Source organism: Salvelinus sp. IW2-2015, linkage group LG22, assembly GCF_002910315.2.
Source record: "Salvelinus sp. IW2-2015 linkage group LG22, ASM291031v2, whole genome shotgun sequence".
Taxonomy (NCBI): Eukaryota; Metazoa; Chordata; class Actinopteri; order Salmoniformes; family Salmonidae; genus Salvelinus; species Salvelinus sp. IW2-2015.
The window spans coordinates 2,908,168-2,935,979 of NC_036862.1; the positions used below are offsets into that span (position 1 = coordinate 2,908,168).

The following is a 27,812-nucleotide window of genomic DNA, read 5'->3' on the forward strand; positions in this document are numbered from 1 at the left end:
TCACTTATATGTTTATTAAAGTAAGCAAACGTTTAGTATTTGGTCCCATATTCCTAATATTCAATAATTACATCAAGCTAGTGACTCTACAACTTGTTGCATTTKCTGTTTGTTTTGGTTGCGTTTCAGATTATTTTATGCCAAATGTAAATGAAAGTTAAATAATGTATTTTGTCATTTCAGAGTCACTTTTATTGTAAATAAGAATAGAATAYTTTTCTAAACACTTCTACATTTTTCTAAACACTATCTGTTTACAGATAGTGAATAATGATGAGTGAGAAAGTGAGACGCACAACTATCAYCCCCCCCACAAAAAAATGCTAACCTACCATGCTATTCTAATGGTGAGAGGTTAGCATGTCTTAGTGGTATGATACTTTCTCATTCATTCAGGAYTATCCGTAATCATGGCAGCATCCACATTAATGGTAGAAGTGTTTAGAAACAGATTCTATTCTTATTTACAATACATTTACCATTCAATTCTATTGGGCACAAAATAATCTGAAACAACCAAAACAAACAGAAAATGCATCAAACAAGTTTGTAGTCACAAGCTTGAAACGTTTGACCTCTTTAATACACATAAGTGAATTTGTCCCAATASTTTCAGTCCCTTTAATTTGGGTGGACTATGTTTACCCGATATGGATTAAAATACCCTCCAATTAAAGCTGACAGTCAGCACTTCAACCAGTCTGTCGTTGTACCATTTCATATCCAAAGCGCTGGGGTACAGAGCCAAAACAACAAAAGTGTGTCACTGTCCYAATACTTTTGGAGATCACTGTATTGTATGTATTTTCCAATTGTATTGAATTTGAAGTGCCTTTGAAATGCCCAATGCACAGCCAGTCTTGCCCAAACTGTCCATTCTTGTTGCCCACATGATAACGAGGACCATAATCGAAATAAGTCAATAGACTTCATTGTTTTTTTTAAATTCTCTATAATTTTTCATGTAATTAGTGTTGTCCTCACATGAATGAGTCACCTCTATATGCATTTTAAACATGTCCAATAAAATGTATTAACTCAAGGCCCAAGACCCGAGTCTAGTGTACGTTTGTCTTCGTTGATTTGTTTCAGTACAGCAGCGTTACAATGTCCTTGCTGCAAAACAAACTCGACACACATCGGTATTACCTTGTGGAGACATCARCAGGTTGACGCTCTCCAGCACATCCAGGAAGAGCTCGTTGCGACGGTACTTGATGCCCTCGCGACGCCAACCGATCTGCCCAGTCACCTGACTGGTGATCTGAGACTGCTCCTCCTTGGACTGGTGGACAGAGATAGGGAGAAAATGGATGGACAGAGATAGAAAAAGGAAAGGGACAGAGAGGGGAGAGAAACAAGTGGTTGACATAGGTAGAGGTAGAGATAGGTAGAGATAAAGGAAAAATACAATGAGGAGAGGGAGAAAAGGACAGGGAGGAGAGCAGGAGGAAAAGGATAGAGAGGAGTAGAGAAAAAAAGGTTGACAGAAAGAGGATACAGGAAAAGGACAAGAAGGAGGAAAGAGAAGAGGGATGGACAGAAAGAGAAGAAAGTAAAAGGACAGTGAGGGAAAAAAGAAGGATGGACAGAGATAGGGGAGAGAGAGAGAGGAACGAACAGTAGGAGAGAGAGAAAAAGAGAATGCCAGATTGTTATGCCTGAAACATTTTCACCAGGATAATTTGAAATGATAACTCAATATGTAAAGTTGGACTTAGCAATATGTTGGTGACATATATATCAACACTAATATCCCAGAAACCCTAGACCCACTCCAATTTGCATACCGCCCCAACAGATCCACAGATGATGCAATCTCTATTGCACTCCACACTGCCCTTTCTTACCTGGACAAAAGGAACACCTATGTAACACCTAGCGGCGGCTAGAGTGTTGGGCCAGTAACTGAAAGGTTGCTGGATCGAATCCCTGAGCTGACAACGTACAAATATGTTGTTCTGCACCTGAACAAGGCAGTTAACCCACTGTTCCCCGGTACGCCGTCATTATAAATAAGAATTTGTTCTTAACTGACTTGCCTAGTTAAATAAATAAAAAATGTAAATGTGAGAATGCTATCCAACAGCTCAGCATTCAACACCATAGTGCCCTCAAAGCTCATCACTAAGCTAAGGACGCTGGGACTAAACACCTCCCTCTGGATGCTGATCCTCAACACAGGGGCMCCTCAGTCCCCTCYTGTACTCCCTGTTCACTTATGACTCCAACGCCATCATTAAGTTTGCCGATGACACAACAGTCAGTGTGCGGGGGCACCGACAACGACAAGACAGCCTATAGGGAGGAGGTCAGAGACCTGGCCGTGTGGTGCCAGGACAACAACCTCTCCCTCAACGTGATCAAGACAAAGGAGATGATTGTGGACTACCAAAAAAKGAGGACCGAGCACGCCCCCATTCTCATTGACGGGGCTGTAGTGGAGCAGGTTGAGAGCATCACTGCCTGGTATGGCAATTGTCAAAAACTCCAGCCACCCTAGTCATAGACTGTTCTATCTGCTACCGCACGGCAAGCGGTACCAGTGTCTAGGTTCAAGAGGCTTCTAAACAGCTTCTACCCCCAAGCCATAAGACTCCTGAACATCTAATCAAATGGCTTACCAGACTATTTGCTTTGCCCCACCCCCCCTTTTACACTGCTGCTACTATTATTATGTATACATAGTCACTTTTAATAACTCTACCTACATGTACATATTACCTCAATTACCACGACTAACCGGTGCCCCCGCACACTGACTCTGTACCAGTATCCCCTGTATATAGCCTCGCTATTGTTATTTTACTGCTGCTCTTTAATTATTTGTTACTTTTATTTATCTTTTTTTTGTATTTTTCTGAAAACTGCATTGTTGGTTAAAACTTCTTCAGGCTAGGGTAAATTTTTCTCAATTTCCGCCTGACTAACGTGCCCAAAGTAAACTGCCTGTTACTCAGGCCCTGAAGCCAGGATATGCATWTAATTGGTACCATTGGAAAGAAAACACTTTGAAGTTTGTAGAAATGTTAAAATAATGAAGGASACTATAACACAATAGATATGGTAGGAGAAAATCCAAAGAAAAACCAACAATATCTTTTTTTTTGAGAGCCCATGCTCTTACAATGGAAAGTATAGGGAAATAATGAAATCTACCTCCCAGGATGCAATTCCCATGACTTCCACTGGGTGTCAGTAATCTTTGTTCAAGGTTTCAGGCTTGTTTCTTCCAAAACGAGTAAGAATAATGAGTTTTAGTACAAGGACACCTACTTGGAAATTTGTGTGTGCGAGCGCCATGAAGACAACGCGCACCTGCTAAAATCGGATTCCTATTGAACATAATTCTTTCTGTATTATAGTTTGATTACATTTGGTATCTGAGGAGTTAATAGAAACGTATTTTAACTTGTTGAAACAAAGTTTAGGGGTAGATTTTCGGATTCTTATCTTGGCATGTTGAACGAGTGGATTACTCAAATCGATGGTGCCAACTAAACAGACCTTTTGGGATAAAAATAAGGATTTTATCTAACAAAACGACACTMCGTGTTATAGCTGGGACSCTTTAGATGACAAATCAGAGGAAGATTTTGAAAAAGTAAGTGAATATTTAATCGCTATTTGTGAATTTATGAAACCTGTGCCGGTGGAAAATATTTTGATGTGGGGCGCCGTCTTCAAACAATCGCATGGCATGCTTTCACTGTAAAGCCTACTGTAAATTGGAMAGTGCAGTTAGATTAACAAGAATTTAAGCTTTCAACCGATATAAGACACTTGTATGTACTTAAATGTTTAATATTCATAATGTTTATGATTATTTATTTGAATTGCACGCTCTCCAGTTTCACCGGACCCCTATCCCAGAGAGGTTTTAATAAGGGCTTGTAAGTAAGCATTTCACTGTAAGGTCTACACCTGTTGTATTCGGCGCATGTGACAAATAACATTTGATTTGATATCCGTAAGGAGACAGTCACCAAGCTGTGCAAGATGTAAAACAGTTGAGTCTGCCTTTAAACAACCAATCAAAAGGGAGAGTACTCACATGGTGCTGGAGAATGACATGACCAGGCGATAAAACGGCAGCCATGGAGCACATCGAGAGAGGAAGAGAGAAGGAGACCGAAGAACAGAGCAGGAGAGCAGAGAGACGAAGAGAGACGGAGAGAGAGAGAGAGAGAGAGAGAGAGAGAGAGAAGAGAGAGAGAGAGACGAGAGAAGCAGAGAAGAGATGAGAGAGGAGAGAGATGAGAGAGAGAGAGAGAGAGAGAGAGAGAAGAGCAAAAGAGAGCGAAGAGAGCAAGCGGAGAGCAGAGAAAAGAACATAACACAAGTCTTTACAACCAATTAAACAATATCATCAGCTCTGACTGGAGCCATCCCTCATGCCCAACAGCTGAAAAGGTATACTACTGTGTGATTACCACGCAGTCCAAACTGGATATGAGAGATATCTTTAAAAAATTGTCATAGTTCCCACCTGGCTCTTGATGCCCGTTTGAGTGATGAAGGTCTTCAGTGCGCCAGTCTCCGAGTTCTGGGGGTAGCCAAAGTCCAGGATCTCTACAACGGACAAGGGGACTGTGAGACCACACACTTCTGCTATGAGCTCACCAGATGGGCTCACAAAGAAACACCACCTTATTTTATGTAACCGTTATTTGACCAGGTAAATTCAGAGACTGTATTGAACATGAGCGACGATCTGGGAAAGGGTTGCAGGGGAGGAGAGGGTTGTTTCGAACAATTCGGCTGAGCCCAAATACTCGACAGGTTGATTGTTTGGTCGTTAAAAAAAAATAACAAGATTATTTTAGTCGAGCAGTAACAAACAAATACAGTACCAGTCAAAAGTTTCGACACACCTACTCATTCAAGGGTTTTTCTTTATTTKTACTATTTTCTACATTGTAGAATAATAGCGAAGACATCAAAATTATGAAACAACACATATGGAATCATGTAGTAACCAAAAAAGTGTGAAACAAATAAAAAAAWWKWTWTATATTTGAGATTCTTCAAAGTAGCCACCTTTTGCCTTGATGACAGCTTTGCTCTGATCCAGTGGAAATGTCATAAATAGGCCTACCTGATTACTTCTTATCAGTGCTTGACTTGGACTGAAATAGGTTCCGGTACTCATTTKGGGTGCTGGTACTGTTTATATTTAGGTGCAGGAGCTCCACAATACTTTTGAGCAAATATTCTATAAGAGGAACAGGAGCTCAATCAGTGGAACATTTGAGGTGCTGGTACTCAGCTCCGGTGAGCTAGTGCCCAAGTCCTGCTTCTTATCCCTTGCGCAAATAGCCTACAGCTGTGTCTGTGCGCTGAAAACTCTGAGGACCCAGAATATTTTATATAATGTTGCAAGTTCGCTAGTGAAGCCTGACCCAAGTTAATAGTTTATACAATGTTTCAAGTTGGTTGCAGACAGGCCATGTGTAGCCAATGTGATTTATAGGATATTTATTTTTATCCGAATATTTTCTACCTACAGGCTGAAATGTTTTTATTTGTTTGCTTTATGTAGGCTATTTTTACATAGTTGGCAATGGCAATATTTGTATCATTTTCATTTAGATTTGGATAGAATTTTGATTAACACGAAAATTATTTTGAGATATGAAGACATTATTATAAATTAAATGAAATTGAAAATGTACATATGAAAACTACAACTAGCACGCAGATCGGTAGAAATGGTCAAATAAATTGGCATTCCACATGAGAAAGGTTTCCGAGTAGGTTGCCATGTAGTCTATTTACTAGCAACTTCAGGAGAGTAGCGGCAGAATCTGTGAAAGCCCGCAGGAGCCGGAGAAGAATAGTTGGGTCAGGTTTTTCTCTTCTGCTTATCTAGATATCTGGCGCCCTATTGAGGCATTTGTCTTATTTCATCAAATCGTAAGCTTAAAGAATCAGACAAGCTCACTGCATACAATGGGGTGTAGATCGATTGGTCGAAAGAACAGACTACTTTCGGTGGACCAAGATTTTTTTGGGGTCGGGGACAGCCCTAGAACAGTTACCCTCTTTCAGTCTCATAAACACATAGTGGTCTTCCCCAAACATCATCACATCATAGGTCAGAAGAAAGTGGTACTTGTATGTTTTCAAAACATGTTCTGCATATCGCTCTTCACCTGAAGAAAACCAACGTGTCCTAGCCGGTTTAGAGGTAAGGCCGCAGCATCTGGCACACGTCTACTGCGTGGCCATAGGTTATAATCTGGCCTACTGGCCTCCATCTTTCCCCACTATCATCCTATCTCACTATCTGTTCAATGACAAAAAATCGGAAAATCCCTTAAAAATAAATGTTTTGAAAGCAATCATATTAATTTCACCAATTTCTTGAGTGGATATTAGCAAGTCTGCACGCAATGTCTGTCACCGTCACACGTAGACATCTGCCGGCGCTATATTTTTTTTAGGTTTAGATTTTCTCACTTAAAAGTCACAAAAGTCTAAACCTAAAAAAACGACAGCACAGCAGAAAGGCTGACTGTGGCACAAGAGAACCACTTCAGCATGTGGCATGGCGGTTGTGTGGAATTCCTGTAAGGTTTGTTAGGTGGTTGTAAACAGAGGGGGAAAATGACACGCCGCAATTGAGCGCACACACACACACATACACTAGGGATGGGCACAGTTATTCAAATATCTGTGACTATTTAGTATTCGATTACTTGTGAGAATATTCAAAAGTTGCAAGCTGGCTAACTTAGCTGGCTAGTGTAGCTAGCTTCTTTACATCGATTTGATGCAGTGAAGACAGGCACTACCAGATGAGATGATAGATAATCGCAGTAATAATTTTGTCTAACTTGGCGCAAGCTGRTTTGGCTACTTCCTCTTTTGTTCTTCCTCCATATCACACACAGGCCCCTGCTCCTCTTCCGACCCTCCCCCACCCTTCTGTTAAAACAACAAGCAGAGTGCACTGGCTCTTTCCTGAGAGCGCGAGCAAGCCCCCATTGAAGTAAAAAAATATATATATCATATTTAAAACATGTATTTCGACTATCCAGAAATCCCTAACAGACACACACACACACACACAGATTAGCAACAATAGACGACTGATACATCAGCTCTACTCTTTCAAGACGACTCTTTCCAGAGGGAAAAAGAGCCAGAGGGGGAAAAAGAGAGCGATAGCCTCAAAGAGCGGCAACAGAAAAGGCTTCCTTTACCGTCCAGCAGCTCGTAGATCAGCACAAAGTTGTTCTTGATGTTCTCCTCGCTGATCTTGCCGAAGTAGGCCGTCATGACGTCGCACATCTTAAAGATCAGATCAAATCAGATAGTTAACTTAAGAAAATGTGACTGCTCCGGCCAATACATACAACGCCAATACGTGTACCTTGTAGAGGAACTCGAACACCATGGCGGCGTTGACATTCTGCTTGGTGACCGCCGCCAGCCAGATGTTGGAGCGCTTGACGTGGAAGAAGCTGGTGCGGGCGATGTTRGTGACCGGCGAGCGCACCTGCTGCCGCGCGTGGATCACGTTCACGCGGAACGCATCCACCGCGTTGCGCCTGGATACACAAATACAGAAAAGAAAAGGAGGGGGTCGTTAGAAACGTTCGAAAGCTAGACCGTGAGCGGCACGCACACACACGGAAGAGGAACAGAGAGTGTTTAGAGGCATTTCACTGTATTATGCAAGTAAAGATATGAGATAATTGAAAGTCAAAGAGGGGGAGAGTGAAAGAGGAAAAATAGAAGACCATGAGATATACAGAAGAAAGGAAACGGCAAGCTTACACCTGGAGAAAAAGAAAACAGGCTTTAATAGAGATATACAGAAGAAAGGAAACGGCAAGCTTACACCTGGAGAAAAAGAAAACAGGCTTTAATAGGGAGTTGTCAATGCAGCTTGCATCCCGGCAAGACACTTCAGTCAGGAGATAATCAGTTGCCAAGCAAGCACATCATCTTACCTATTCCTACAGTATCCAATGGACAAGATGATGGACAAGGAGAGAAATGGCACCAGCAAAAAGGGTGGACAGAAACACAAAAGACAAGGAGGAGGAGGAGCAGAAGAGGGAAAAGGAGGTGGAGAATGAAGATGGGGATAGAGACATCAGGGCAGAGGGTTAGAGAGACACACGAATGGCAGGCGCGTTTCCATTAGCTGGCAACTGCCGGCTTTTGGCCGATAAAAATAAATACAATTGTCGCCGGCATCCCAATTTTGTGCTTCAGCACCATTCTCTTACTCCTTGTGCGCAAAATAAAAATACGAAAAAAATATGCCTATAGCCTGGAATGTCCTCCGTGTGGACAAATTTTTTAATTGTAGTGGACAAAGATGAGATGAATGTTGGCACGGCCAAATGCAGGCTACTGTGCATGTGGCCGATCAGTGGTCACCAACCGGTCGCTCTCCAAGGCATTACTAGTCAATCACCGTACATTTCTGTAAAAAAAAACAACGACAAACCTTGCATTCCTATTTATTTTTTTTATCTCGCACTGTTGGCGGTAGGTGCATCCCGATTTAGCTGCCCTGTGCGCGGCAGGCCCAGAGAGCAAATCACTATAGAAATAATGYGGTGCGACTTGAGTTTCACCAAGTCACCAGATGGTCCCTTTCCGGTCAGTATCAGCGGAGGAAAGGGAGAGCGGAGGGATGTTGAGAGGCGCCACCTCAGTCTGCTGCTCTCTCCCTCCACTGAGACTGACCATCAGATGCAGGCTCCATCAGCCCAGTAAAATAAAAAATAAATGRATTATTAAAATGTATGCTCACTCAGCTGTGCCTGACAAGTAATACAACAACTGATCTATTACCAGTGGGATCATATAGCCATGCTATGGCAGGGCAATTCAAGCAAAGCCGATATAAGTGTTTTGGGCCTATATCCTACTGAACACACCTAGGGCTGGGCGATATATAGAATTAATTTGATTAATTMAAATGTATGTTTTTGCGCACTATTCCAAATGCCTGTATTGCRAGAATCAAGGTTTTGGAATTTTTTCGTTTTTATGAACGTTTATGTCTGCTTGTTCTCGTGTTGTATTTTTGGTCCCGTCCCTTTCACTCCTCTGTGCTGTGTGCACCAGGTACGGCAGATAGACTAGCGGTTAAGAGCGTTGGGCCAGTAACTAAAAGGTCACTTGTTCAAATCCCCGAGCCGGCAAGATGGGAAAACCTGCCGTTCTGCCATTGAGCAAGGCGGTTGCTAACAACAACCCCCTGCACCTCTCTGATTCAGAGGTTGGGTTAAATGCGGAAGACACATTTCGGTTGAATGCATTCAGTTGCGCAACTGACTAGGTATCCAGAGATCTGTATATAATGAAGAGATGCACGTCTCTGCACTAACAATGGGAGTCGTTGTCAGAAAGACTGACCGGGAAGGGCGGGAAGGCAGGCCTTAGGTCCCCAAAAAAACATAGGCCTTATTTTGGACAGATTTTAACGAGAGTGAAACCTCTTGCTTCGCCTCTTCCGCTATGGTTTACACACACCAAGCCCCTCCGCTTGCCTCTCATGCCAACAAAGTTGAGAGATCAAGGGTTTTATTTGAGGTTTGGTTGAACAGAATCGGTCATATGGACACCAAAACACATTGAGACATTATTTTACTGTAATAGAGGACAAGTTATTTTCTAACTATACCTTTTTTATGTCTCAACTACTCAAATTGAGCACAGAGGAGACACTACTGAAACGAGAGTATCAATGAACATTGATTGTGGAAAATTTGCACAGTTTGCAAACCACGGAATTGAGCTGGTATTTTAGCCAAAAACTGTTAAACTAGCTGTGTAGTCTATGTTTTATAAATGTGCAATAAGCATAAAACACAATTATATAAGAAATTGTCAAATCGTTCTCATTCTGAGAAATAAGGTAGGCCACTTGATTTCAACATCTGAAGGAAGTGGACAGGCTAACATGCTTTTCAAACAGTCGAAGACAGACAGTAGGGTATGTTCATAACAATTCAACTGTTCAACTTTGTTAGCTAGCAAATAGATCCAAGTTGGCTAACCTTGAAATATAAAGATTAGCTGGCTAATCATTAGCACGCGGGCTTGATGAGACCTGTGTTCATTTTCTATTGCATGCTACAAGAAGTTGTGTGCAATGTGCATTATGCATGGTTCTAGTTAAATTTGTATTATTATTGCAACAACAACAAAAAGCAGGTAAAACTATTTTGATAAAATAAATTATTAAATTATTGGGTCTTATGGTTGTGGAAGGCTTATATTTAGCCTAGGTATAACTTCACACGCCCTGAATTCATTAGATGCTGACTGTTTGAAATGCAGTGTCACGTTCCTGACCTATTTCTGTTAGTTTGTTGTATGTGTTAGTTGGTCAGGACGTGAGTTTGGGTGGGCATTCTATGTTGTCTGTTTCTATGTTGGTTTAAGGGTTGCCTGGTATGGCTCTCAATTAGAGGCAGGTGTTTGGCGTTCCTCTAATTGAGAGTCATATTTAGGTAGGTTGTTTCACAGTGTTCGTTGTGGGTGGTTGTCTCCTGTGTCTGTATGTATGTTCGTGCCACACGGGACTGTAGCGTTTGTTTGTAGTCGTGTACCTGTTCGTGCGTTCTTCACGTTATATGTAAGTTCGTGTCCAGGTCTGTTTTCATCGTTTATTTGTTTTGTAGTTTATTCAAGTATAGTTCGTTTTCTGTCTTCGTTGTTTTGTCGTGTCTTAAATAAATCATGTCATCATACCTCGCTGCACATTGGTCTTCAGATCCCTCTCTCCTCTCCTCGTCTGAGGAGGAGGAGGATTTAGAGTATCGTTACATGCAGTGTATTTTACCTTTAATTTTGACTGACCGGCTCGATTTGACATATGTAGCAACATTTGAAATTGCGTTCTTTACATTGGATAAAAGTAGAGACTCAGAGCTAGAAAATGGTATATGATACACTACAGTTGAGGAACAATTGGAAAAGAATTCTGCTTTGAAAGTTGATAATCTTATGTTTTAGTACACCTACTGGAGAGCTCTTCTTTGTCTACACCCATTCAGCATCGTTCACATCCTCTTAAGGTTTAGCCCCAACCATCTCTTTAAGGATTCACATGTGAGGCCATGTACTAAACAACCAAAGATTTCAAGACTAAAGGCTGGTTTATACTACAGGTGTGTTCGTAAATTTAATTTAGAGTGCCAGTGTGCCTCTGGGCGTTCGTAAACTCTGAGCGTTCTGACCCAACAACAGCAGTCAGGCATCCATGCTAACTGGCTAACGTTGGCTACTTCCAGACACAAATGAGAGAACAGCTCACTGAACATTACTCACCCTAGCAGAGCTGGTTAGGCTGTTTTTATGTTATCCAGAACGTTGGTGACTGCAACTGTACTGCTGGGAACAATTTAATTACACTTTTTTGCCAACGTTTACACCGGCCATATTCAACGGGTATTGAGGGTTCGTAAAATCGTCATTTATTCTGTGCTCTGGCACACTCAGATGAGAGCTTTGAGATACAAATAATATTACTACACAGATCATACACGTAACGTTAGCTAGCGAGCCAGCCAGACTATCTTACATGGATCGACGCTTCTCCCTCTCTGTCACGAATGCCATGGTTGCCCTTAGTTTGAAGATGTCATCCGGAGACAGGTGTTTCATACAATAGCCTACTGTGTTCTCTTTTCGACTCCATCTGCATATTTGCAATCAAACGCCAGAATTTTCTCCATCTCCTTAGCTATCATACTCTAATTCCACTGATTTCAAAACTCGGTCCTCCAGAAAGTGGAGAGCAACACTTATGTAGTTCTACTACTTGATCTTTTACCTACACATACTGACCCATGTTATAGCATGCTACATGGCAGACCAATCTGGCAGACCAATCTGAACTCATCTCATGTCCAGCTCACTCATTAAAATGCATGTTGGTGTCGTAGCATGCCGCCGGCATATATCTAACTCTCTGGGGCTAGGCCTAAACTTCTCTTCATATTAAAAAATATATAATAATATCGTACAGTGGTCGCAGAAGCCTATAGGCTTATGCATGCAATGCCCGGATGCATTCAGTGCTCAAATCTCCGACAGCTGAACCGTGAGGTGGATAATTATTGTTTTAGGAAATTAAAAACTAATAAAACTAAAGGCTGTACCACATCCGGCCGTGATTGGGAGTCCCATAGGGCGGCGCACAATTGGCCTAACATCGTCCGGGTTTGGCTGGGGTAAGCCGTCATTGTAAATAAGAATTTATTCTTAATTGACTTGCTTAGTTCAATAAAGATTACACCATTTTGAAATTATATTGAAAAAATATAGGTATATAATCAAACTGGTAATAGATAATTTGTTGTATATTTTCTGAGACCCAGCTAAGTGAGCATAATAATTAGCTTTTTTTTACTGGACTGATGGCCTGCATCTGATGGTCAGGAAGGAAGGAGCAGTGGTGAGGCTGCCTCTCACCCGACTCACCGTCCCTCCGCTCTCCCTCCCTCCGCTGAGAAAAGGGAACACCATCTTTCAGCTGATGGTGAAACTCAAGTCACACTGCATTATTTCTGCCTCATGCACCAATTCATGTTGTTACTCCTATGAGTAGAGAAAGTGAAATATTCCTTGATATAAAAAAAAGACAAGCCGTTAATGAAAAAAGTCTTGACAGTGCTGAATAACAACGTAAACAAGAACAGCAGCTCTTTGCTGTATTCGTTGAGTCTCTCTAGTCATGGTTTTAAACATTCAACATGCGCAATACCAAGCGTCGGCTGGAGTGGTGTAAACCTAGCCGCCATTGGACTCTGAAGACATGCAAACACGTTCTCTGGAGTGAAGAATCGCGCTTCACCACCTGGCAGTCCGACAGACTAATCTGGGTTTGGCGGATGCCAGGAAAACAGTACCTGCCCGAATGCATAGTGCCAACTGTAAAGTTTGGTGGAGGAGAAATAATGGTCTGGAGCTGTTTTTCATGGTTCGGTCTAGGCCCCTTAGTTCCAGTGAAGGGAAATCTTAACGCTACAGCATACAATGACATTCTGGAGTATTCCGTGCTTGCAACTTTGTGGAAACAGATTGGGAAAGGCCCTTTTCTGTTTCAGCATGACAATCCCCCCGTGCACAAAACGAGGTCCATTAAGAAATGGTTTGTCGAGATTGGTGTGGAAGAACTTGACTGGCTTGCACAGAGCCTTGACCTCAACTCCATCAAACACCTTTGGGAGGAATTGGAATTCCGACTGCAAGCCAGGCCTAATCGCCCAACATCAGTGCCCAACCGCACTAATACTCTTGTGGCTGAATGGAAGCAAGTCCCCGCAGCAATGTTCCAACATCTAGTGGAAAGCCGGCTGTTATAGTAGCAAAGGAGGGACCAACTTCATATTAATGAACGTGAGTTTTGAATGAGATGTTTGACGAGCAGGTGTCCACATACTTTTGGTTATGTTGTGTATTTTCCTTTATTATTTTACCATAACCATACCACCCCTCCCCTATTGGAGTAAACTGATGGACAACACCACTTAGGCTTCTACTTCCAGCTTATACATATCAAATGATTGATTGACTATGACTTTTCAGATCACCCAGTAGTGCTATTTGCAGAGTTAACTCAGGGTAAATGTGGCAATCCTTCAGCCATTCTTGAACCTGCGTCCAAAACAAATGATCTAATGATTCTGAATCAGGTGTTGTTCATAAACCATGTGCCCTGAAAATCTCTTCCCAACTATTTTGCAATCTGTATGGCACATCTGTCAAACTGGTATACTTTTTTATTTATCACAATTATCTTTAACCAATTTTGGTCTTTAATGCAGGGCCGACAGTTCCTTACGTTCTCCCCTTTCCACTTGCCTTTTCCATTTTTGCTGTAATGCTGCAATTAGTTAGTTGTAATTTTGGGTAGAGCAGACATTTCCATATATTTTTATTAGCTGCATGTGTGACAACTCCACCAGTCCTATTTATGATATAATTTACAAAAATTAACCCTTTTTTTTTCTCCTACAAAAAAAAAAATATATATTTTTTTTTCATCAATTAGTACATTTTAACTGAGATTAAAACCAACTTTCTATGGCTTATTTTAAAAATAATGATATTTTTGAGATGACTTCATTTCAAATAACCGAAAGTGAGAGTTTGTAATCTGAAAAAAGGGGAAAAGGCCATTCTTGAAAACGGGGTGAGCCTTTCTTACTAAACTACTAGAAAACCAGTTCGGATTTAAGTATAACTTTTGTATGACTGAAGCCTTTAGTGAGAGGTCTAATGCTTTAATATTTAATCATTTCTGCCCTCCGAATTCATATTCATTATATAAATAGGCCCGTTTAATTTTGTCTGGCTTGCCATTCCAAATAAAATGGTATATTTTTTGCTCATATAATTTAAGAAACAAGTCTTTAGGCAGGGCCATAAACAAATAAGTAAACTGGGATATGGCTAAAGAGTTAATAAAGGCGATTTTCCCACAAATAGGCAGGTATTTTCCTGTCAATGGTAGCAAGATCTTGTCTATTTTTGCTAACTTTCTATTCAAATGTATTGTAGTGAGATCATTTCTTTCCTTCGGGATATGAAGACCGATTATGTCCACTTCACCGTCAAACCATTGTCTTAGTAAACTACACATAGATTTTTTTTTACCCATCTACCAATATGTCCCCCTCTTTGCGAGGCATTGGAAAACCTCCCTGGTCTTTGTGGTTGAAAATCACTGCTAGACTGAGGGACCTTACATATGTGTGGGTTACAGAGATGAGGTAGTCATTCAATGTTATGTTAAACACTATTATTAAATCCATGCAAACTTATTATGTGACTTGTTAAGCACATTTTAACTCCTGAACGTATTTAGGCTTGCCATAACAAAGGAGTTGAAGACTTATTGACAAGACATTTCAGCTTTTCATTTTTATTAATTTGTACAAATTTCTAAAAACATCATTTCACTTTGACATTATGGGGTTATTGTGTGTAGTGACACAAAATGACACAATCAGTGACACTAAATCTAAATTTCATAAAATTTTAAATTCACGGTGTAACACAACAACATTTGGAAAAAGTAAAGTGGTGTGAATAATTTCTGAAGTCACTGTATGCATTAATTAATCAATTATACAAATCATACAATCAATTTGAATATGTTTTGATCAATCAAACTACTAAAATAACAATGGTGATAGGATAAATCTATTGATAAACTGGGTAAATCAAGATGTTGCCAAGGTCTATTCACAATACAGGTAAATGCTTATTATTCAATAGGAGTGTGTGCATGCATTGAGTTCTTGAGGTTGTTTAGACGATTTCATGGGGCTACAGATGAGAAATAATCACTGCCATTAAGGACGTATTTTATTGTCAACTGCTAGGAGAACATATTATTTTATTGTACTGATCAAAAACATTTGCATAGAAGAAGCAATCTCTTTTATAAAAGTGTGCACTGTCTCTAAGAAAGTAAAGACGTCATTCACAAGGCAGAATGTGGTTATGGAATCTAGTAGAAATCCGACGGAGGTGAGGGAGACAATGAAATGAATTAGTTTTTGGTGGCAAGGGAGACTAAGTTCATTTATAACGTTTTTGATGACAAATAGCTTTGAAATCAGTATTTTTTGGGTACTAGGATAGTGAATTCAGATGTAAGCTAACAAGGAAAGTAAGCCCACAATTAATGCAGGAAGCTACTGTTATAATCTGTATGGACATTGTTTTGCGAACAGTAATTAACAGTCTCAACATTTCTACATGTTTTGCATTATTCAAGTGTTTGTGCAACATTAGTGGGGAGCTAACAATGCCGCCCAGACAACCTCGCAATGAATGACTAAGTGGAGCATGCACTTTGCTCTTCACGCTATAAAGGGGATGCGCTGATCGACAGAATTGATCCTCTCAATCACGTGAGACATTTGACAGAAGTACAGAACGTAACAAAAATGTTAGTACCGAACCGTTTCATTTTTTTTCGGTATACCATGCAACACTACTCTGTGGACTCACCCTATGTCATCACGGTAGACGCGGGAGATCAGCACCTCCCCCTTGTGGTTGTAGATGAACAATCCTCCAATCATGATGGCAGCCTCTCAGTCATAACAGGCCACGAGGAGTGACTGCATGGGGGAGAGAGAGAGTAGGGAAGTGATCAGCAGTCAGCACAACAATAAAAAATCAGAGGGGGAAAAAGGCTTCTTGAAGAAACGTCTTCTTGGGTCAGGAGGAATTCAGAAAGAAATCATATATCTGCCTGAAGAGGCAGAGAGAGACTACTACATCCATCTCTAGATACTACTAGGCAGGAAAGGAGTAGTTTAACAAAAGTACATGATCCACAACAAGAAAAGCCCTGGATTAACTAATCCTCTTCCTTCCCACTCCTCAGGAAGACAAATAAAATAGGCCTAGACCAGATTACTGCTCCTATAGCTAACACACAGAAAACAGGAGGGGAATCAAGGTGTTCATTAGGCCCCAAAATGAAGAAAGCAGGGTGGGTCCTACCTAAACCCCCAATAAGAAAATACGCGCCCTAATGAACACGACCCTAGAGGAGCGATGTCATCTAGGCAAATTTGTTAATGGATGAAAAACATGTCTACCCTTTCATTCGACTTTCAGGTGCCATAGGAAGCACATTTCCAATTCATGCCATGATTGAACTAAATTCGGCTCAGATTGAAGGACCCACCCCACTCCCTTCACCTCTCTACCTCTCAGTCTATCCAGAAGGACACATCCAAACGCTTACAGAGAACTAATTTGACCCTTATATCTATTCAAACATCATGGAGCCASAATGATAGAGGTGACATAAGCAAGTCAGCGCAATAGCCTAGTGTGTGTGAATGTGTGTGTGTTCCACAAGATCTGACCTTATGTCTCTCTCACTCCAAGGTCAGTGTGACCGGTTCAATGTCTGCCGATTAAGTACCGCTACGTGTGGTCGTAGGCTATGACAAAGTTCTAGCAGTGTCAGATCCCGGTGACTAACCAATAGGAACATGGCCGGCACAGAGTATGCACACACTAATATGTTCATTGTGAATAGTCAGATGAATATAAAAGTTTGATTTAAACACTTAGCCTACATGCTGTGCAAGAAGAACGATGTCCCTGATAATGTTGTTTACACGACACACCTGAAATCAGGCTACCTGATGGGAGTATAATTTTTTTCTAAACATTYGACCATGTTATTAGGGGGAAGCCTATCTGATTCTGAGTTCAGGCATAACGTTTGTTTATATGTGAAAACTATTTCTAAGATGCATACTTGGTAACATCGCGTGTGATGTRATAATCATAAAAGCCTGAATCTGACATACAGTCTGCAAAGACCTTAGGATGACAACCAGGGTGGGCCGTCCGCTTCTGCTCCCTAGAGAAGGGCAACAATAATTGTGAAACAGTTGGCATGTGGCCAGCCAGACAAGCACAGTCAAACAGATAMGTTTGCGTAAAGAGCTGGTACACACAGTTGAAATCGGAAGTTTACATACACTTAGTTTGGAGTCATTAAAACTTGTTTTTCAACCACTCCACAAATGTCTTGTAAACAAACTATAGTTTTGGCAAGTTGGTTAGGACATCTACTTTGTGCTTGACACAAGTAATTTTTCCAACAATTGTTTACAGACAGATTATTTCACTTATAATTCACTGTATCACAATTCCAGTGGGTCAGAAGTTTACATACACTAAGTTACTGTGCCTTTAAACAGCTTGGAAAATTCCAGAAAATATGTCATGGCTTTAGAAGCTTCTGTAGGCTAAATTACATCATTTGAGTCAATTGGAGGTGTACCTGTGGATGTATTTCAAGGCCTACCTTCAAACTCAGTGGCTCTTTGCTTGACACCATGGAAAAATCAAAAGAAATCAGCCAATACTTCAAAAAAAAATTGCACATCTCCACAAGTCTGGATCATCCTTGGGAGCAATTTCTAACGCCTGAAGGTACTACGTTCATCTGTACAAACAATAGTACGCAGTAAGAACACCATGGGACCACGCAGCCATCATACCGCTCAGGAAGGAGACGCGTTCCGTCTCCTGGAGATGAACGTACTTTGGTGCGAAAAGTGCAAATCAATCCCAGAACAACAGCAAAGGACCTTGTGAAGATGCTGGAGGAAACAGATACAAAGTATCTATATCCACAGTAAACGAGTCTATATCGACATAACCTGAAAGGCGCTCAGCAAGGAAGAAGCCAATGCTCCAAAATCGCCATAAAAAAACCAGACTACGGTTTGCAACTGCACATGGGGACAAAGATCGTACTTTTTGGAGAAATGTCCTCTGGTCTGATGAAACAAAATATAACTGTTTGGCCATAATGACCATCTTTATGTTTGGAGGAAAAAGGGAAGCTTGCAAGCCGAGGAACACCATCCCAACCGTGAAGCACGGGTGTGGCAGCATCATGTTGTGGGGTGCTTTGCCGCAGGAGGGACTGGTGCACTTCAACAAATAGATGGCATCATGAAGTAGGAAAATTATGTGTATATATTGAAGCAACATCTCAAGACATCAGTCAGGAAGTTAAAGCTTGGTCGCAAATGGGTCTTCCAAATGGACAATAACCCCAAGCATACTTCCAAAGTGTTGGCAAAATGGCTTAAGGACAACAAAGTCAAGGTATTGGAGTGGGCCATCACAAAGCCCTGACCTCAATCCTATAGAAATTTTGTGGGCAGAACTGATAAAGTGTGTGCGAGCAAGTAGGCCTACAAACCTGACTCAGTTACACCAGCTCTGTCAGGAGGAATGGGCCAAAATTCCCCCAACTTATTGTGTGAAGCTTGTGGAAGGCTACCCGAAACGTTTGACCCAAGTTAAACAATTTAAAGGCAATGCTACCAAATACWAATTGAGTGTATGTAAACTTCTGACCCACTGGGAATGTGATGAAATAAATAAACGCTGAAATAAATAATTCTCTCTACAATTATTCTGACATTTCACATTCTTAAAATAAAGTGGTGATCCTAACTGACCAAAGACAGGGAATTTTTACTTGGATTAAATGTCAGGAATTGTAAATAACTGAGTTAAAATGTATTTGGCTAAGGTGTATGTAAACTTCCAACATCAACTCTATGTATGCATGTGACTGGTATGACATTATGTACAGTATGTCACACTGCTTGCTTAGAGTATCACTTCCACTCAATTCAGCTCATACCAGGGTTCGAACCCAGGACCTCTGCCTCGCAAACACACGTGACTGCCCTCCTGAAGCTTCTAACCCAGCTGTGCCACCGAAAAACTAGCTATTCATCAGCACAAGTGGGGATACTTTAGGCCGAGATCCACCAATCCCKCACATAAAGTGAGTTAACTAAAATATTGTAAATAAGGAAACACCAACAAGTTTAATGTATACTGATCAAAAACATGAACGACTTCTGAGTTACAGTTTATAAKGAAATCAGTCAATTTAAATAAATGTATATATTCCTCAAGGTAGCAGTATTTCAGGGAACACATTTAGTTGGGGGCGAATTTAATTTTTGTCTGGATACAATTCTGGATAGATCCTCAACTAAAGCAACCGCAATGACTAAGTCAGCCAAATGCACTCTATCATTTATGAAAGACTTACATTTGAAAGACATTTGGAGACAGCTCCACCCATAAAATAGGTATTGCTTATTCTACTCCTGCCCGCATAACTCTCTTACCCAGATTGATTATTTTCTCCTATCAGCACAGGTAACCCATAGAGTTCTAGAAACTGAGTATTTATCCAGAACTATCTCAGATAATTCTCCCCTCACACTTTCTGTTTGGATGCCAGATGGAGTTCAAGGGACTTATAGATGGTGCCTAAATCCAACTCTTTTGAAACAGACAGAATTTTGTCAATTTATCAGATACCAAATTACGTTTTTCTGTGAAACAAACTGTCCGTCCTCTCCCAATAGTTTTGTACTCTGGGATACATTAAAGGCCTTTCTTAGGGGTCAAATAATTTCTTATACCAAAGGTCTTAAAAATGCACTACTGAGTTGAATGAATTAGAGAATGAAATCCTATTACTACAAAAAGAACACAAAAAATCTGGCTCTAAAGAAACATACCGCTCGTTGGTGAATAAAACACTAAAATATAATACCCTAACTACTTACAAAACTGAAAAGGCTATTCTTAGAACTAGGCAAAGATAGTATGAATTGGGAAAGACACAAAGTCTTGGCCTGGCAGATAAAGCTGTGGAGAATTCGAGAACCATCAACTCTATTGAAACACAGAACGGTCAAGTGTCTCACAACCCGGAAGAGATTAATGATTCATTTAAACAATACTATTCTAAGTTATACACTTCTGGTGGAACAGAACCAGCAATGATAGACACGTTTCTGACAACTATTGAACTACCGCTCTTCACACAGGAAGACCAAAAAGAACTAGATCGCCCCTTTACAAAAACAGAAATCGAAAAGGCAATTTCCTCTCTACAATCCAGCWAATCACCAGGAGACGATGGCTTTCCCCCAGAGTTTTATAAGGAGTTTAAGGATTTGCTTATTCCTCTCTTGATGGGTGTTCTAAATTTAGCTGCTGAGACGCAGAGTCTACCGGACTCCTTTTCCACTATTATAACAGTTACAATGTTCTTCCTATAGGCCGATCTCGCTCCTCAATGCCGACAATAAATTGATTTCTAAGGTGATGGCTAATAGATTAGGACAATATTTTCCAAACCTGATTAACACCGATCGAACAGGCTTTATACAGAAAATATCCTMCACCAATAATTTGCGCAGGTTATTCAACGTAATTCACATGGCCAGTGTGAGGAGAGATCCTAGTATAGCAGTATCTCTAGATGCTGAAAAGGCCTTTGATAGGCTGGAGTGGCCATACCTATTCAACTTTAACCTTGGTCCTTYGTTTGTCAACTGGGTTAAAACGTTATACTATAAACCGCAAGCCAAGATCACAACTAATGGCATGATGTCAGCCACATTCCCACTCTTTAGAGGTAGTAGACAGGGCTGTTCACTTTCCCCACTCCTTTTTGTGCTAGCCACAGAACCCCTGGCGGAGGCCATAAGAACAAATCCTGGCATAAAGGGTTTTCTGGTGGGCCAAATAACGCATAAGATCTCATTGTTCGCAGACAACATTATTTTGTTCCTCTCTGACCCGACCGGATCTCTCTCAAAACTACAGACGCTTTTGGGTACATACAGCTCTATATCAGGTTACAAAGTCAACATGGACAAAAGTGTAATACTTCCACTGACTCGCTTTGACTATAGCAGCTGTGAACGAACGGGTCCGTTCAGATGGTCGCCACAGGGGTTCAAATATCTAGGAATCACAGTTGATAATGACTTAACTACTCTGTCTTGGTTCAGAAAGTGGTGAATGACTTGAATAGATGGATAGATCTGCCTCTCACATTATTTGGGAGAATTAGCTGTATTAAGATGAACGTTCTGCCTAAGATGATATACCTATTTTTATCTTTACGAATAACCCTACCCGAGAGTTTCTTTAAKWCCTTTAACAAGACCATAAGACAATTTGTACGGAACCGTAAAACGCCAAGGGTGAGCCTGGACAAATTAACGTGGGATTATAGTCTAGGAGGTCTCTGCCTACCAAATTTCAAGATGTATTACTGGGCAGCGCAAATAATATTAATTTCATTCGTATTTGAAACTCAACCAGCCCCTTCTTGGACTCAGATGGAAATCTTTGCTCTTAATGAAGAGGTTGGGAGTAATATTATCTACAAGTGGAACCCCAAGACTATATCAACAAAAACAAGCAATACCTGTACCRTCAATTTAGTAAGATCTTGGTATGAAATTCGTAAGTTATTTGGTCTGAAACAAGACTTGTCACCCAAAACAYCCCTGTGGCAAAACAGACTCCTGCCAATGATCTTGGATAGCAACATTTTTCAACAGTGGCATGAGAAGGGAATACCGCATTTAGAACGTTGTTATATAGATGGGGTACTTATGTCATTTGAGCAACTAAAAGAAAAATACCAGTTATCCAATTATCATTTATTTTGGTATTTACAGTTAAACCTTTCTCAGATGCACTTTTGGAGATATGACCAAACCTATCAAGTATTGAACAACTACTCCATGATAACAATGACACATATAGATTTATATCCAGTGTACTCATTGCTAATGCAACAATGCCCAAAACCAGATGTAAATAAGTCGAGAGGACGATGGGAATCCGATTTGAATACTACAATTGATGAGGGTCTATGGTCGGACCTATGCCAAGATAGCGTGTCAGCGACCATCAACTCTAGATTAGAGGTCGACCATGGCCGGGTCGATTAATTAGGGCTGATTTTCACGTTTTCATAACAATCGGTAATCGGCATTTTTGGATGCCGATTATGGCCGATTACGTTGCAATCCACGAGGAGACTGCGTGGCAGGCTGACCCCCTGTTACGCGAGTGCAGCAAGGAGCCAAGGTAAGTTGCTAGCTAGCATTAAACGTATCATATAAAAAACAATCAATCTTAATATCTTCAACCATGTGTAGGGATTATGTTACTAGTTTAACTAGCTTGTCCTGCGTTTCATATAATCAATGGGGTGCCTTAATTTATCATCGAATCACAGCCTACTTCACCAAACGGGTGATGATTTAACAAAAGCGCATTCGTGTCAGGGTCTAAGCAGCAGTTTGGGCCGCCTGGCTCGTTGCAAACTGTGTGAAGAACATTTGTTGCTAACAAAGACAGTAATTCATTTGCCAGAATTTTACATAATTATGACATAACATTGAAGGTTGTGCAATGTTACAGCAATAGTTGCCACCCGTTCGATAAAATACGGAACGGTTCCGTATTTCACTGAAAGAATAAACGTTTTGTTTTCGAAATGATAGTTTCCGGATATGACCATATTAATGACCTAAGGCACGTATTTCTGTGTGTTTTTTATATGATATACAACCTAAACTTCTTAACTTGGAATATTGAAGACTCATGTTAAAAGGAACCACCAGCTTTCATATGTTCTCATGTTCTGAGCAAGGAACTTAAACGTTAGTTTTTTTACATGGCATATATTGCACTTTTACTTTCTTCTCCAACACTGTGTTTTTGCATTATTTTAACCAAATTGAACATGTTTCATTATTTATTTGAGACTAAATTGATTTTATTTATGGATAAAATGAAGTTAAAATAAAAGAGTTCATTCAGTATTGTTGTAATTGTCATTATTACAAATATATATAWAAAAATCGGCAGATTAATCGGTATTGGCTTTTTTGGTTCTCCAATAATCGGTATCGGCGTTGAAAAATCATAATCGGTCGACCTCTACTCTAGATATAGACTTATACATTACAACTTCCTCCACCAACTCTGACAGCTCAGAGGTTCGATAGATATAACCCAGAAATATCRGAAATGTGTTTTAGATGTGGAACAACAGAAGCCACATTTTTGCATTCTACTTGGCAGTGTACTAAATTACAAGCCTTCTGGCATGATGTTTGTGACATCATGCCAGAAGGGACCAGAAGGGACCTCCCTTCTCCCTTTATTATGGAGTTCCCTTGCCACTTGACCCTGAATTATGCCTTCTGGGTAACTTCCCAAATGTGAATTTGAAGAATAACTTCAAAATCTAATTTACAGAAATCGCCCTTGCCACTGCAAGAAAATGCATTGCATTGACATGGAAATCGGATTCCCATCTCCCAATTACAAGATGGCTCTCTGAAATGAATAAGTGTGTTCCTATGGAGATTACCTATGCTTTAAGAAATAAATTCAACCACTTTGTGAAAATATGGCAACCATTCCTGGACTATATGAAAACACTTCCATTGAGGTTGGTGGAGGTGAGCTTGTAGATCGATGTAACTATTGTCTCTCTGTAATGTACTGTTTGTATTGCTTTGTGTATATGTTGGTATCTCTTGTCATTTGTCTTATTTAGTCATTTGTATTATTACTATTCTAATTTAACTAATTTATTATTTGTATTTTGTCATTTTTCATTGTTTTAAGTTATTTTATTTTAGGGRATGGGGAGGATTGATTTACTTTTTGTCGTAGTATTTACTCTTGCTGTGTTGTATTGTTCTGTTGTTGAATAATTGAAAAAATATATATATAAAAATAAATGTAAAGTAAGAATTGAACTTGTAAATGTTAATTCATAGTCGTAACATAGGGTTTGTACGTTTACAGATCTAATTTAACATTTACGTTTCAAGTTTCGAGCATGGCTTTTCTTACGATCCTAACAATTTACGTATGGATTTTCTTACGATCCTAATGATATGTACGTTCAACCTTTTGRCAGCTATCTCGCTCCATAGTCGCACTGCATGAGGCAAATGKTGGTMACACTAGATACCGACTGTTTTTTTGGTCCGCCCCTACCCTTTTTAAGGTATCTGTGACCAACAGATGCATATCTGTATTCCCAAATCAAATCAAATTGTATTTGTCACATGCGCCGAATACAACCTTACAGTGAAATGCTTACTTACAAGCCCTTAACCAACAATGCAGTTTTAAGAAGAAAAAAACAGAAATAAAAGTATAGCTACAGTAAAATAACAATAGCGAGGCTATATACAGTGGGTGACGGTACAGAGTCAATGGTCAAGGTAATTGAAGTAATATGTACATGTAGGTAGAGTTATTAAAGTGACTATGCATACATAATAACAGAGAGTAGCAGCAGCGTAAAAGGGGGGGGTGGGGTGTAGAAATTGCAAATAATCTGGGTAGCCATTTGATTAGATGTTCAGGAGTCTTGTGGTTTGGGGTAGAAGCTGTTTAGAAGCCTCTTGGACCTACTAGACTTGGAGCTCCGGTACCAGTCATGTGAAATCTATACATTACGGCCTTATGAATTCATTTTAATTGACTGATTTCCTTATATGAACTATAACAGGGAAATCTTTGAAATGGTTGCGTTTATATATTTTTTCAGTATAATTAGCACATTTTCTTCCCTTTTAACTGCATTGTTGGCAAAGGCCTCGTAAGTATACTGTTGTATTCCGCGCATGTGACAAATACAATTTTATTTGAGGATCCATCCATTCAAAGACTGGAGAACCAGCGGGATCAACACTGAGATCCTATTGAATTACTAATTCCATACATCAACATGTCTTCAGCGTTCTAGAATAGTCTAGCAGCTAATATTAGCCAGTTAACCTTCATAACAACTCTGAACGCATTTGGTAGTGTGTCTATTTTGACAACTTGAGATTGCAATGGCCTGTGAACATCATCAGTAGCAAGGGGGCAGATACATGAAATACGAGTTATAATGTCGTTATTACATCGATTCGCATGGGAATGCAGCAAACCAAGGTACCTAGCTCGCTAATGTCAGCTAACGTAAGAGGTTTTGAAATTAGCTATCTAGCTAACCTCTACTAGTACTACTGTACTCCTAGATGTCTGCCTGACCGGAAAACTAGCTACTGTAGCTAGCTAACGTTATCTATCACCGATAACGAACTAGCTATACATTCTGTTCTATTGTGTATTCCCATAAGTATACCGTTTTTCAACATCACACAACACAGTTCTTGGTTCCAAATTGCCTTTTAAAATCAACTTGCTAGTGTAACAGCACCGGTTACACTAGCATGCGAAATGTGGCTGATTAGCTAGCAAGCTACCATTGTCACGATTTTTACTGCATTGCTCCTGTTCTCACCGGTCTCCCTCGCACTCACCTGAAGCTGTACAGGCCAATTTACCCGAAAAGCCGTACCTACGTGTCCTAAAAGCACTAATTTTGAAACAGGATGGTTAAGATCAAGGTTTTTATTTCACTCACTTTCTTACTCCAATTCAAGATGTCGACCGCTCCTAGCTCCAAAGAGACTCACTGTCAATTGACAATGAAGCGGATTATAGGGCAGTGAAAGCACCCACAACTACTAGCCCTGCTGGATTTATATATGTCAACGGTCGTATTGCTTTATCAAGACTAGCATGTACTGTAATGGCATTGGATGTTCCCCAAGCAACAATAAAAGTAGTAGACATTACACTTTTAGATTTAGTTTGGAGGAATAAACCACACTATTTAAAAAGGGTATTATGTACAATTTTTAATCCGGCCCAATTTGCAAAACCTGTTTGAAAAGATGTATGAGGTATTTTTATGTTCTTTTTATCCTATTTTTACTGACCGGAATATTACGTTTTTTTCCTGAACACCATACCACCAGTTGGTCATAATTGTGACCTCTATCTGACCAGATGGTCATAATTTTGACCACTATATTATGTGCTATATTAGGAAGCCTACTGGTCATAGTTAAAGATGCAATGTGCAGAAATTGCTCTGCCATTTCCTGGTTGTTCAAATTCTAATAGTTAGCCTAATTTCAGTTTATATGACAAAACAATCAGTCATTGTGTAGAGAATCTTTGTACCATTTAAACCGCTGTGAAATTTTCCATAACCAAAAATATTGTATTTTCAGCTTTTTGAAACTGGTGTGCAAAACCGAAAGTAAAAGACACAAAACTGAAATTTAAGAACGGGGAGCATAGAAAAAGCACACATAGAACATATCTACAGCTTCTTAGATTTGCTTTCAACTTGCTCATATACATCCTTTGCGTCCATCTCCACCATGCCAGTCAGGGGAATATTTTAGGACTTTCCAGAAGGCCTGCAACACATTAATCTCCTGAATTTTCGGACTTTTCATGACAGTAACTGTAAGCATAAAAAGATAACTAATTAAATTAAGGATTGGCATAATGTGGGCATGCAGGACACGACAGAACAGTAACGCACAGTAAAATATCTTCAACAGTCAGAATCTACTAAAAGTGGTAGCAAAGACATGTTTGCTTCTCTGTCCCTTCATATTGAAGTGGGACATTAATTCATTGGTAATCAATCTGAAAGAAAGAGGATATCAAAATTAGACAGTATTTGGAYAATGACCATTTTTAAATGGGGAAGTTTTGCTTTATCCTAATACATGTTGTAATATTCAAACAACTTTTTATAAACACACCGCTCCATAATCCTGAGGACGTTGTCCCGGACAGAGGTTCCCCCAGTTGAGGACAGCTTGGCAGTCTTAAATGCAAAAGTTAAAGTACACTATATATACAAAAGTATGTGGACACACCTTCAAATTTGTGGATTTGGCTATTTCAGGCACACCCGTTGCTGACAGACGTATAAAATCGAGCAGACAGCCATTCAATCTCCATGGACAAACATTGTCTGTAGAATGGCCTTACTGAAGAGCTCAGTGACTTTCAACGTGGCACCATCATAGGATGCCACCTTTCCAAGAAGTCAGTCCGTCAGATTTCTGCCTTGCTAAAGCTGCCCCGGTCAACTACAAGTGCTGTTATTGCGAAGTGGAAATATCTAAGAGCAACAACGGCTCAACCGCAAAGTGGTAGGCCACACAAGCTTACAGAATGGGACCACCGAGTGCTGAAGCGCGTAGCACATAAAAATCGTCTGTCTTCAGTTGCAACACTCACTACCAAGTTCCTGAAATGGGTTTCCATGACCGAGCAGCCGCACGGCTGGAGTGGTGTAAAGCTCGATGCCATTGAACTCTGGAGGAGTGGAAACATTCTCTGGAGTGATGAATCACGCTTCACCATCTGGCAGTCTGACGGACAAATTTGGGTTTGGAGAACCCAGGAGAACGTTACCTGCCCGAATGCATAGTGCCAAATGTAAAGTTGGTGGAGGAGGAGTAATTGTCTGAGGCTGTTTTTCATTGTTCGGGCTAGGCCCCTTAGTTCCAGTGAAGGGAAATCTTAACGCTTCAGCATACAATGAC

At 40.3% G+C, this 27,812-nt stretch overlaps 1 protein-coding gene across 3 annotated transcripts in view; it reads right to left on the minus strand.

Annotated features, from left to right (window-relative positions):
* The window catches only part of ap2m1b (adaptor related protein complex 2 subunit mu 1b), a 41,395-nt gene extending 15,466 nt beyond the window's left edge, over nucleotides 1-25,929 (minus strand). For 2 of the 3 annotated variants that reach the window (XM_023966544.2, XM_023966542.2), the window contains exons 1-6: nucleotides 25,820-25,929; nucleotides 16,003-16,115; nucleotides 7,379-7,556; nucleotides 7,209-7,296; nucleotides 4,490-4,572; nucleotides 1,150-1,285 (exon numbers count right to left, since the gene is read on the minus strand). In XM_023966544.2, coding sequence (XP_023822312.1) covers nucleotides 1,150-1,285; nucleotides 4,490-4,572; nucleotides 7,209-7,296; nucleotides 7,379-7,556; nucleotides 16,003-16,076 — 559 coding nt within the window. In that variant the 5' untranslated portion in view covers nucleotides 16,077-16,115; nucleotides 25,820-25,929. Of the gene's footprint in view, nucleotides 1-1,149; nucleotides 1,286-4,489; nucleotides 4,573-7,208; nucleotides 7,297-7,378; nucleotides 7,557-16,002; nucleotides 16,116-25,715; nucleotides 25,735-25,819 lie in introns of those variants that run through there. The other variant, XM_070433944.1, reaches the window with a different exon arrangement.
* Nucleotides 25,930-27,812: the final 1,883 nt, after the last annotated feature.